The 13,620-nt window shown below is 44.6% G+C and overlaps 1 protein-coding gene across 1 annotated transcript in view; it reads right to left on the minus strand.

Annotated features, from left to right (window-relative positions):
- Positions 1–13,620, minus strand: part of LOC126294954 (uncharacterized) — a 607,599-nt gene that overhangs the window by 108,074 nt on the left and 485,905 nt on the right. The window contains exon 20 of the mRNA XM_049987174.1: positions 4,993–5,304. Within this exon, the coding sequence (XP_049843131.1) occupies positions 4,993–5,304 (312 nt within the window). The remainder of the gene's footprint in view (positions 1–4,992; positions 5,305–13,620) is intronic.

Raw genomic sequence — 13,620 nt, forward strand, 5'->3', positions numbered from 1 at the left:
ACGCCCGGTGATACGCCAGTATGGCGATGACAAACACACGATTCCAATGTGCGTTCACCGCGATGTCGCCAAACACCGTTGCGACCATCATGACGCTGTAACCAGAACCTGGATTCATCCTAAAAAATAGCGTTTTGTCATTCGTGCACCCAGGTCCGTCGTTGAGTACACAACATCACAGGCGCTCCTGTCTGTTCAAACGTGTAGGAAATCTTATGGGACTTAACTGCTAAGGCATCAGTCCCTAAGCTTACACACTACATAACCTACATTATCCTAAGGACAAACACACGCACCCAAGCCCAAGGGAGGACTCGAACCTCCACCAGGACCAACTGTCCACGACTGCAGCACCTTAGAACGCTCTGATCTGTGATGCAGCGTCAAGGGTATCTGCAGCCACAGTCTCCGAGCTTATAGTCCGTGCTGCTGCAAACGTCGTCGAACTGTTCGTGCAGATGGCTGTTGTCTTGCAAACATCCCCACCTGTTGACTCAGAGATCGAGACGTGGCTGCACGATCCTTTACAGCCATGCAGATAAGATGCCTGCCATCTCGACTGCCAGTGATTCGAGGCCGTTGGCCTCCATCACGGCGTTCCGTATTACCCTCCTGAACCCACCTACTTCTGCTAACAGTGACTGGATCTCGACCAACGCGAGCAGCAATGTCGCGATACAATAAACCGCAATCGCGATAGGCTACAATCCGACCTTTATCAAAGTCGGAAACGTGACGGTACGCATTTCTCCTCCTTACACGAGGCATAACAACAACGTTTCACCAGAAAACGCCGGTCAAATGCTGTTTGTGTATGAGAAATCGGTTGGGCACTTTCCTGATGTCAGCACATTGTAGGTGTCGCCACCGGCGCCAACCTTGTGTGAATGCTCTGAAAAGCTAATCATTTGCATATCACACATCTTCTTCCTGTCGGTTAAATTTCGCGTCTGTAGCACGTCATCTTCGTTGTGTATCAGTTTTAATTGCCAGTAGTGTAAATTCGACGCCACATTGGGAGACATGCACGCCGGATGGGGATGCAATGATGTTGAAGACAGCACAACACCCAGTCCCTGAGCGGAGAAAATCCCCGACCCAGCGGGAATCGACCCTGGGCCCTTAGAATGGCATGCTGTCACGCTGACCACTCAGTTATCATAGCAGATAGTACAGAGACATGTAAACCACAAGGATACGGCGCTATGGTCGGCAACGCCTACGTAAGACGACAAGAATCTGGCGCAGTTGTTAGATCGGTTACTGCTGCTACACTGGCAGGTTATCAAGATTTAAGTGAGTTTGGACGTTGTATTATAGTCGGTGCACGAGCGATGGGACACGTCACCTCCGAGGTAGCGATGAAGTGGTGATTTTTCGCGTACGACCATTTCACGAGTGTAACGTGCATATCAGGAATCCGGTGAAACATCAAATCTCCGATGTCGCTGCGGCAGCAAAAAGATCCTGCAAGATCGAGACGAACGATGACTGACGAGAAACGTTCAGCCTGACAGAAGTGGAACTCTTTCTCAAATTTCTGCAGATTTCAATGGACTGTTGATGACTGGAAACATGTTGCCTGGTCGGAAGGGTCTCGTTTCAAATGGTATTGAGCAGATGGAGACGTTAGAGTCTGCAGACAACATCATGAATTCATGGACCCTGCGTGTCAGCAGGGGACTATTCAAGCTGGTGGAGGCTCTGTAATGGTGTGGGCCGTGTGCAGCTGGAGCCGTATAGGACCCTTGATACGTCCAGGTACCACTCTGTCACCTGGCACGTACGTAAGGATCCTCTCTGATCACCTGCATCCATTCCATTCATGTCCATTGTGCATTCCGATGGACTTGACCAGTTCCATCAGGACAATGCGACACCCCACACGTCCAGAATTGCTACACAGTGGATCCAGAGACACTCCGCTGGCCACCAGACTCCCCAGAAATGAACATTATTGAGCATGTCTGTGGTGCCTTGCGAGGTGCTGTTCAGAAGAGAACTCCACCCGCTAGTAATCTTACTGATTTATGGACAGACCTGCAGGATTCGTGGCGTAAATTCGGTCCAGCACTACTTCAGGCATTAGTCGAGTCCGTGCCATGAAGGGTTGCGGCACTTCAGCGTGCTCACGAGGGCCCTACACGACATTAGGCAGGTGTGCCCGTTTCACTGGCTCTTCGGTAGAGATACTACTGAAATACCTCTTCCGTAATAATCATTTCAGGATATAATATAGCGGCAAATTCAAGAACGAAATGATAAGTTTATAATCAGAGTACTGTTCTGGAGCGCAGCTGGGACGTACGCTATTCAGACAACGGCAATGAGGCAGTTCCCCTTGAAACGTCCCCTTGGAACAATTATACATGACTGTGCTTAAACTGACACACAATATTTTTTTTAGCGCAACGCAATCTGACTTTCAAAAATCCCTACAAAAGAATGGCCCTGATTAACATTAACCTATACGTTTCAGAAATCACTCGCCTCGCCAAAAATCTTCGTTACTCAAACTACTGCAATACAGCGAGCGCCACTACTGCCAGCTAAATAAAATATTCAAACTACTGAAGGCACTAGCTACTGACAGGCATAGTTAGCAAATGAAAGATTTTGATTGAGAACAAACAATGTATTTACCTTACTAGTCATAATATACACTCCTGGAAATTGAAATAAGAACACCGTGAATTCATTGTCCAAGGAAGGGGAAACTTTATTGACACATTCCAGGGGTCAGATACATCGCATGATCACACTGACAGAACTACAGGCACATAGACACAGTCAACAGAGCATGCACAATGTCGGCACTAGTACAGTGTATATCCACCTTTCGCAGCACTGCAGGCTGCTACTCTCCCATGGAGACCATCGTAGAGATGCTGGATGTAGTCCTGTGGAACGGCGTGCCATGCCATTTCCACCTGGCGCCTCAGTTGGACCAGCGTTCGTGCTGGACGTGCAGACCGCGTGAGACGACGCTTCATCCAGTCCCAAACATGCTCAATGGGAGACAGATCCGGAGATCTTGCTGGCCAGGGTAGTTGACTTACACCTTCTAGAGCACGTTGGGTGGAACGGGATACATGCGGACGTGCATTGTCCTGTTGCAACAGCAAGTTCCCTTCCCGGTCTAGGAATGGTAGAACGATGGGTTCGATGACGGTTTGGATGTACCGTGCACTATTCAGTGTCCCCTCGACGATCACCAGAGGTGTACGGCCAGTGTAGGAGATCCCTCCCCACACCATGATGCCGGGTGTTGGCCCTGTGTGCCTCGGTCGTATGCAGTCCTGATTGTGGCGCTCACCTGCACGGCGCCAAACATGCATACGACCATCATTGGCACCAAGGCACAAGCGACTGTCGTCACTGAAGACGACACGTCTCCATTCGTCCCTCCATTCACGCCTGTCGCGACACCACTGGAGGCGGGCTGCACGATGTTGGGGCGTGAGTGGAAGACGGCCTAACGGTGTGCGGGACCGTAGCCCAGCTTCATGGAGACGGTTGCGAATGGTCCTCGCCGATATCCCAGGAGCAACAGTGTCCCTAATATGCTGGGAAGTGGTGGTGCGGTCCGCTACGGCACTGCGTAGGATCCTACGGTCTTGGCGTGCATCCGTGCGTCGCTGCGGTCCGGTCCCAGGTCGACGGGCACGTGCATCTTCCGCCGACCACTGTCGACAACATCGATGTACTGTGGAGACCTCACGCCCCACATGTTGAGCAATTCGGCGGTACGTCCACCCGGCCTCCCGCATGCCCGCTATACGCCCTCGCTTAAAGTCCGTCAACTGCACATACGGTTCACGTCCACGCTGTCGCGGCATGCTACCAGTGTTAAAGACTGCGATGGAGCTCCGTATGCCACGGCAAACTGGCTGACACTGACGGCGGCGGTGCACAAATGCTGCGCAGCTAGCGCCATTCGACGGCCAACACCGCGGTTCCTGGTGTGTCCACTGTGCCGTGCGTGTGATCATTGCTTGTACAGCCCTCTCGCAGTGTCCGGAGCAAGTATTTTGGGTCTGACACACCGGTGTCAATGTGTTCTTTTTTCCATTTCCAGGAGTGTATATATCAGTTCATGACATCCATTCTTACAAATTTCAAAACTCCGCCATCTCTCTCCCCACATCCACCACTGCTGGCGGCTCACCTCCAAGTGCGCAACGCTACGCGCTGTTCACATCCAGCTGCCCAACACTACAATGGCGAGTATTACAACAATGCCAACCAGCCACAGACTGCACACGGCACAGCCAGTTATTTTCATACGGAGCGCTACGTGGCGGCGGCGTTACCAATAAAAAAAACCTAAACAGCCTACTTACACACTGAGCTTCCTTTCAGCACAGTTTAACATTTAAGGCCATCACCGGAGACACGCAAATGAATACTGATTTGGATAAACTTGATTCCGTGAGGAGCAATGACTATGAGTTAATTACTCTCTCCATAAGGAGTAACGACTGGTACACAGGTGAAGAGAACACCATTCTACACTATCAATAATCACAGTTAGCTGAAGATTCTTAAGTTGAGTATCGTAAGGCGTGAAATTTGAAAGATAAGCATTCTTTACCGTACATAGGCGTTGGTTTTCCCATCCCTCCCCCGATACCACCCACTTGTATGGCGAATCCAGTGTCCACACACAGCTCACGTAGCAGCCTAATTGTTCACTGATCAGAATGTATGTGTTTGACACTAATTTTTAATTTGTTGAAATCTTATACCTCAACAAAATGTTCAGGAACTGAAGTTGTGAAAGCACTGGTTAGTGTGTTTTTTGATTGCACCCTTTTGTAATTAAGAGTAACTACGGGATCTATAGTGATACGTGGACATGAAGCTAAGGTAGCAAGGACGTGCGTATGAAACCAAGCATTTTGATCGTGTATTACTTGACTCATTCATTACCACTGCTACTACAGCAATACTACCACTCTCGTGATTACTCTTAAGCAATAGTCCACTCACCTGTGCTGGTGGTACAGATTGGAATTATCAGCAGATCTGAGAGACCGATTCCGCCCGAGGACACAACGCTAACGTAGGCCTCGTAGCAGTGGCTGGGCGTGAGGCCTGAGAAATTGACACTCAGGATGTTTTCGGGGACAGTCCCCTGCCGCAGAACGTCTGCTGTGCTATTGTCGACGAGCGAATAAGAGTAGCCGTAAATATAGCCATTAAGAGCAGAGCAGTCTTCAGGGGGCTTCCAACTTATCGCAACGCTTGTATTCGTTACGGCAAGTATCGGGTTTTCAGCAGCAGATGGTTTCACACGCGGTGCTGAAACAGGTGAATAACTGAAAACAACATCGCTCTGACAACCAGTGAAGATTAATACTGCATTCTACAATGGTAGTGTAGCTTATAATGAAGTGCTGCTTAAGCATTCGACACTATGTTTTAAGGGTACCTGGACCTGAAATGACTGAAATTTTCGAAAACATTTCTTTGTCACCATCTGAAAGACAATTTTATCCCGTTCCAAAAACTGTATTTTTTTAAATCTACATTTCACTTGTTGATTTGGTCTTAAACGCTCTATGAACAAATGTCTGAAAACCAGCCACGCTCATGCGACATGCAAGGAATATCACCATAAACATTTCTTGCCTGCCACTGCAATGGAAACAATAAAGTCGATATACAGGGACTTTGCAGATACAAAATTAGTAAACCTCTACATTGCCGTACACAAACAAATAATGACAGTTTCATCACCTGTGTGTGCCAACGATTACCAAGAACGGTGTTTGTAGGATGGACAGTACTCAAAGTGGGTGTGATAGATGCTGTCATCTGTTTCAGTGATGATGTAATCAGCAGGACAAAAGTAATGGACAAATTACGCGTCCAGCCGGGAAATCATATGATAGCTGCTCTGACTACCATAGATCGTCAGTGACTGGTTGAAGCTGAAAGGACTGTGGAAGCCACCGCTAAGGAGTACAGAGTAAGGAAAAGGCTCCTGAAGAAGTTTACAGAGGATAAAGAAGCAGCTGGCGAGGAACATTATGCTGCTGGAATGTTCTGAAAGAGGCATACGATGAGTCAAAACCACGGTGAACATTCTTTTCTCATTTTCTCGTAACTACATTTTCACAACATTAGGTACATATAACTTCATAGTGATTTTATCCATGGTCACCAAATTTCTCTCAAATAAAGACTGGGATATTATCTTTGTATTATGCCTAATATATCGCAGAAATGATTTATGTTTGTCATTCTGTATAGAATTTTAGCGGTATCTTTTTGACAAAATAGTTATGTGATATAATAAGGGTTTTTCTAATTCCTCAGATACACTCCAGACTACAAAACGAGAGGCATAATGTGTTCCTATGAATGTTGACAGCAGCCCGCCGTAGTTTGAATGCTATTAGACCGATGATGGACCAAAAACTGGTACCAGAGTGGGAACGTCTATTATAAAAACATGTATTAGGCAAAATACTGCAATTCTTAAACTGTAACAGATATTTCAATGAGTTTCCCTTTACAGCTCGAGTTAATTTCATTCATTGTTCGAAAAAAAACCACAACTTCTTCCGAGTTGTAGATCAAGAGTAATGTGCACTGAGAGCGGGGTAAAAAAAATGCAGCCCGTTCGCGGCCAGGTCCCCTTAAGTGAATTCACTTTCAACGAAATGTGTCTGAGGAAAATTTTAAGAAATAAATGCGGTAGCAAACCTTTCATCACCTGCAACCTGAAATAAACTCTTTCAGTATAATTAGTGTGTGCAGTAAACCCACCAAAAGTAATTATCTTTTCAGTGACAAATTTTTTGTATGTTGGGGCAACTTAGAAAATGTTCTACAGCTCTGAAGTGCAAAAAAGCCTTAGGATAAAAGTAGCAATATAAATGTGACTTTTTTTAAATGTTACACTGTGAAAAAACTCTTTTTAATCTTCCAATCTTGGGTAAACTATAGGCTACAGGGTGTTGCTAGGAGAGCGTGCAGCAATTTAACAGGACACTGAGGATCTACTGAACAACTTGAGGTAGGTACCCTGGGATCGATGAAGCCAGCTTAAGGAGATGTGGAAGTAGACTTGTCTACCGCTGTGTCACAACTTACATGCGTACACGTTTACAGATACTGTGTTGTTGATTTACATGTACATCCTTTATTTCCTGCAAGAAAACAAAGGGGACGAGCCTCTATATCTTCCATCTGTTGCCATGAGTGGCCACCTGTATTTGAGGTTCGTGCTGAGTGCCACCTGAGTTGTTGGAGAATATACGATTCGTGGTTCGAGGGAGGATGCGGGCACATGACGGCGCACCGCCTCCCTTCAGTGTGGATGTCGGCAACCATCTCAGTGCAGGAGGTCGTATTCCATGGCCGGCGAGGTCACCTGACCTGAATACCGCGGATTGTTTCCTATTGGGATGAGAGCCCAGTGGAAACAGGGGTGGACTAGTTACCGGAATTGTGGTTACCTGTGATGTGATTCCAAACACCCCAGGGATATTTGTCAGTGTGCGTCGGAAACTTGTTCGCCGATGTCATGCTTGAACTGAGGTTGATGGCCGTCCGTTTCTGCACATTTTGTAAGATACAAGACAAATGATATGTTCATTGTGTCAATGATGTTATTTCCAGTTAACTGTGACTAATGTAAATAAAAAAGTACACGGTAATGTGTTTTTATTCCTATTATCTCCCTATGAACCATGGACCTTGCCGTTGGTGGGGAGGCTTGCGTCCCTGAGTGATGCAGATGGCCGTACCGTAGGTGCAACCACAACGGAGGGGTGGTATCTGTTGAGAGGCCAGACAAACATGTCGTTCCTGAAGAGGGGCAGCAGCCTTTTCAGTAGTTGCAGGGGCAACAGTCTGGATGATTGACTGATCTGGCCTTGCAACACTAACCAAAACGGCTTTGCTGAAATGGTACTGCGAGCGGCTGAAAGCAAGGGGAAACTACGGCCGTAATTTTTGCCGAGGGCATGCAGCTTTACGAGAGCTGCATCAAACCAGTCTCAGGACTGAAGACCACAACAACAACATCTCCTTAAGCTGGCTTCTCTACCTCATATTGTTCTATTACACAAACACCCCGTATATTTGTAATTTTAAAGTGACAAATACTCTTACTGCAGAATACATTCAGTTTTCTTTAATAAATATTCATAATGATTTACGCATTATTTAAGGGCAGTAGGAACGTCCTATCCCGACAATATTAAATTTAGTGACTTGGCTCCCCTGTATTTCAGTAACCACTGTAGCCATTGACGTGAAACTTTTACGGGACATTAAACTGTATGTTCTGAGTCTACTGAACTACAACAATTGCTTTTCAACCACTGCTTTCGGAAATACAATTTCTATTACACGGTTAAAATTTTGTGTACTTTTTTGTGCGTTATCCTGAATAATTTTAATTATACGTAACATTACGTTCTTCTTTCAGTTAAGTAGACTCAGGATATGCCTGCTATTACTTCCTGAAAATTTGAATATTCTACTCGAAATGGTTTCTGAGATTTAGGGAGAAATGCAACACAACATGTAAATCATCGGGGATGGCTTCTAAAGTTTCAAAAGACTGTAATTCACTCAATATATGCTTAATCTTTTTATTTTTAGTCACTCAGAAGCACCATGCACCATACTGCATATCCTCCTCTTGATCTTTTTCCACGTTTCTTCTTTTTTTTCTTCTTTCTGGACTCCTTAGTGGCCAACTGTGCTGCATATTCTTCTTTATCAATGCGAACCTTATCCATCCGTTCAAGTCCTCTGATGCAGTTTGCTCCAGGATTAATTCCCATATGGTGTACCACTTTCATCCTACCAGTGATGCCATCATTAAAAGCAATAACAGCATCACTGACCCCCTACTTCAGTGTCTTCACTCCACGGTATGTGGAGCAAGACTATGGCAGAGAGTTCCGTAACGCACAACGTAAGTCACACCGACACTTCACGTACAGCACGAGTGGAGCTCTGATTATTGAACTCAAGAACATTTTCAGGACACTATAGCCTTGTCCCTGCCACCCTGACACGTATACCTTGACTACAGTAGAACCCCTCTAATCCGACCTTGGATGGTTCGTCACTCCGTTAGTCCGACCCCGTTCAGGCTCGGGAGCCTCTGCCGACTTCTCACTGACTGGACGCCTGTCAGGCCATTGTTGTCGTGTCTATCACTGTGCATATTGTTATACTGTACGTTATTGTGCAGTTTTAACCTTTGTTGGGACTAAAAAACGTCGTTGTTTGCTTTATTTCGTGTTCTATACAGTACTTATTACTGTAGATTCATTGTGTGTACAATTGTCTGTTTTTCAGCATGTCTGGATTCAAACGTAAACACAACTCTTTCACTAAATGAGACATTAGCAGTGCTACAAAGACTGGACGAAGGAGAATCGCTCCAAAAAATTGCAAAGGAACTGAATGTAGGTGTTACGACAATTAAGGATTGGAGGAAGAATCGGAAAGACACTGAATCCTATACAGTTACGATTGATGGTGAAAAGACTCTGAAGAATCGCAAAACATTAAAAAAGCCTAAACTCGAACTGCTTGATAACGCATTGTGGATGTGGTTTTGTCAAATAAGAAGGAAAGGAACTCTAATATCCGGGCCAATTCTCAAAGAAAAAGCAACAGTTTTGCACAAAAAAAATGGAAGCCGAAAGTAAATTTGCTGCCAGTGAAGGCTGGTTTGATCGCTGGAAAACTCAGGCCGTTGACCGATTTGTTTCTATTTCCGGTGAAAAACTATCTGCCGATGCCGCAACTGCTGAGGAGTTTTCTGTTAAGTTTCATGAAATTGTAGAAGAAAATGAACTGTTACCCTGCCAAGTGTATAACATCGACGAGGCAGGGCAGAACATTAAAATGTTGCCAACAAAAACACACGAAGCTTCAAATGAATCCGTGGTAGGAACGAAACTTTTAAAAGATAGAATACCAGTCATTCCTTGTAGCAACGCAGATGGTACCCACAAGTTCCCCTTGTTCGTCATTGGCAAATCTAAGAAGCCCAGGGGATTGAAAAATATAAACTTATCTTCCTTGCCAGTTCATTACAGCAATCAAAAATCTGCTTGGATGCACTGCAACCTTTTTAAATCCTGGGGTTTCTACGAGTTTGTGCTATCGGTCGAAAAAGACTTGAAGCAAAAAAATCTGCCTGTTCGTGTTCTACTGCTGCTGGATAACGCACCATCTGAGAAAGATTTGTTGAAAGGGGACATAAAGACATAAAAGCTCCCTGTCTCCTTATATGACCTCACTTATCCAACCAATGGTTCAAATGGTTCAAATGGCTCTGAGCACTATGAGACTTAACTTCTGAGGTCATCAGTCCCCTCCAACCAATGGATCAGGGCGTTCTCGAATGGTTAAAAAGGCGATATCGCAGAAAGTATATCACCTCAATCTTGGAAAAATCTGAGGGAGGTCATAACTTATTTGAGGCAATGAAATCCCTGAACATCAAAGATACTATCTACACAATCGCTGCAGCATGGGATGAACTGAAACGTGACACACTGCGGAAATTTTGGCGTAAGCTTTGGCCACAAGTTGTGACTCAAAATGAGCATACCGAAGATGAGCAAAACAACGACGCACTGGAAATCGTTAAAGATGTACAAACTCTGGAGCCGAACGGCACTGCCAATGAAGTTGAAGAGTGGTTCAACGAATATGAGAAAGACTGTTACACTTGTGAAGATCTCAGTGACCACTAGATTGTTGCCTCTGTTAGCCAGCAAATTGTGAATGATAACTGGGACGGTGAAGATGAACCCCCCCCCCCCACCCGGATTTCAAACAACGATGCAAAGAACGCTTTTGACATCGCCTTTCAATATGTCGAGCAGAATACAACCTCAACTTCAATGGACGTTTTGTGGATGAAAAAATGAAGGACACTGTAGCTAAATCTAGAATAACATCTGCCAAACAAAAATGTATCACTGATTTTTTTCAAGTAATTTGTTTAAGTTTTTACTGTAAAAACAATGCATACAGTATAATCATTTTTTTTTATTTTATACATACAGTAGTTTATTTCTTTGTAAAAAAAATTCTCTTTTATATACAGTGCTATAAACATTTTTTAGTTTACAGTGTATATCGTTTATACGTTATTAAGTACAGTACAGTACTGTAATTTGTTTGTCATTTTTCCTTTTAAAACCAATACACGCTATAGTGTGTGTAGATGTTTTTTAGTTAATATATTGTTTAACGCTGTGTAAAAAACATCTTTTTATATTACTGTAGACATCTTTTATTTCTTAAATCGGTTAATTTTTTGTACTAAATGTCTTTTTTTATTTTTTGCAATTAATATTTGATTTTTCGGATAATCTGACCTTTTATTCGTTCCGACCATGATCCCGGTCCTGAAGGTGAAAGATTAGAGGGGTGCTACTGTACTTGTACATTACTCAACAGACTCCTTCTTCATTTGATTTTGGGACCACGATGAATAAACGAAAAAAAAACCAACGATTCGAATGTTACGCCCAGCATGAGCAATTATGATAACTTATAAAATGTCGTCAGCAGACAGAGTATAATCAGCGACAGCTGACTGCAGATACACTGAAGCGCCAAAGAAACTGGTACAGGTATGTGTATTCGAACACAGATATGTGTAAACAGGCAGAATACGGCATTGCCGTCGGCAACAGCCTATATGAGACAAGTGTCTGGCGCAGTTGTTAGATCGGTTACTGCTGCTACAGTGGATGGTTATCAGGATTTAAGTGACTGACCGCGGTGTTATAGTCGACGAGCGAACCATGGAACACTGCATCCCCGAGGTAGTGATGAAGTGGGGATTTTTCCTATACGATCATTTCACAAGTGTAGCGTGAATGTCAGGAATCCGATAACACATCAAATCTAAATCGCTGCGGCCGGAAATAGATCCTGCAACGACGACTGAAGAGAATCGTTCAACGTGACAACGTGCAACCCTTCCACAAATTGCTGCAGTTTTAAGTGCTGGAACATCAACAAATGTCAGCATGTGAACCATACGATGAAACATCAGCGATATGAGCTATCAGAGCCGAAGTCCCACTTGTGTACCCTTGATGTCTGCACGACACAAATCATTTCACCTCGCCTGTGCCTGTCAACACCGACGTTGGACTGTTGATGACTGGAAACACGTTGCCCAGTAGGACGAGTCTTGTTTCAAATACGGGCATGTAGACAACCGCATGAATCCATGGACCTTGCATGTCAGCAGGGGACTTTTAAACCGGTGGAGGATCTGTAATGATGTGGGGCATGTGAAGTTGGAGAGATTGGGACTCTTGATACGTCTAGCTATGACCCTGACAGGTGACACATACGTAAGCCACCTGTCCGGTCACCTGCATCCATTCGTGTCCATTGTGCATTCCGACGGACTTGGGCAATTCCAGCAGGATAATGCGACACCCCACTCGTCCAGAATTGATACAGAGTGGCACTAGGAATACTCTTCTGAGTTTAAACACTTCCGCTTTCCACCGAACACCACAGATACGATCATTATTGGGCATCTCTGGGCTGCCTTGCAACGTGCTGTTCAGAAGAGATCCCCACACCCTCGCACTCTTATTTATGGAGAGCCCTGCAGGATGCATGGGGTCAGTCCCCTCTAGCGCTACTTCAGACATTAGTCGCGTCCGAGCCAGATCGTGTTGTGGCACTTCTGCGCGCTGGTGGGGGTTCTACACGACATTAGGCAGCTGTACCAGTGTCTTCTGCTTTTCAGTGTAGCTCAATGCTAGCAATAATAAACTCAAGAGAAAGTCCAAAAAAATAGTAGAAAACTGAAAAATAAGAAAATATATAATCCTCTTATATTGACTTGGTGTTGAAGAATTTTTTCAAATTTTGTCTCTGCGTGTTGAGTGATGTTCCACCACTATTGAGTTCAAAAAACTTTGAGATGACCCTTTCTATGATCTGGCGAAAATTTCATGCTGTTTCGTGTCTCTTCTACTGCAGGAAACGACATGTTCCATTTCTGGCCAATGAACTGGGGTACACGGTAGAAGTAAAAACAAACTAATCTACTGCATAAACATGCCACGTGTTTCGCTTCTGCTACAATCGTCCACAGTCTGGTCTGTGCAAAGACTAAAGGTGTATTTCGAAGCTGATTGACATTTGCATTTTGACGTGGGGAGAAATGTCCTGCTTGTGTCATATATCGGTCAGGTACACGAGAGTCACGCACTTGTTGTGCTGGTCAGGAAGGAAAGCACTATCGAAGATTGTGTTCCTGGGTGTTGAACAGTTGGATAGTGTGTTTGGGGATGTGGAGGATATAATATTACAAAATGCACTTTACCAGTGGTGTTAAAAAATTCGCTTCTTTCATCACTACAGGGTGGTACCTAAACCACCCTCGCAACGAACGGAATGAAACATTTTACTGGAAACAGCATGACAAACAAAGAATTTTAACCACCCAGCAGTTGCTATGACTGCAGAATTTCCGATCACTTTCAACAATGTAATATCAGAACAGTCTAAACCTATTGCTTTCTAGAATTACAATAATTACTACAAATACATGACACTTCTGCATTGCGTTCCATCTTCCATGAATGGAAG

The sequence above is a fragment of the Schistocerca gregaria genome, chromosome 11, assembly GCF_023897955.1.
Source record: "Schistocerca gregaria isolate iqSchGreg1 chromosome 11, iqSchGreg1.2, whole genome shotgun sequence".
NCBI lineage: Eukaryota > Metazoa > Arthropoda > Insecta > Orthoptera > Acrididae > Schistocerca > Schistocerca gregaria.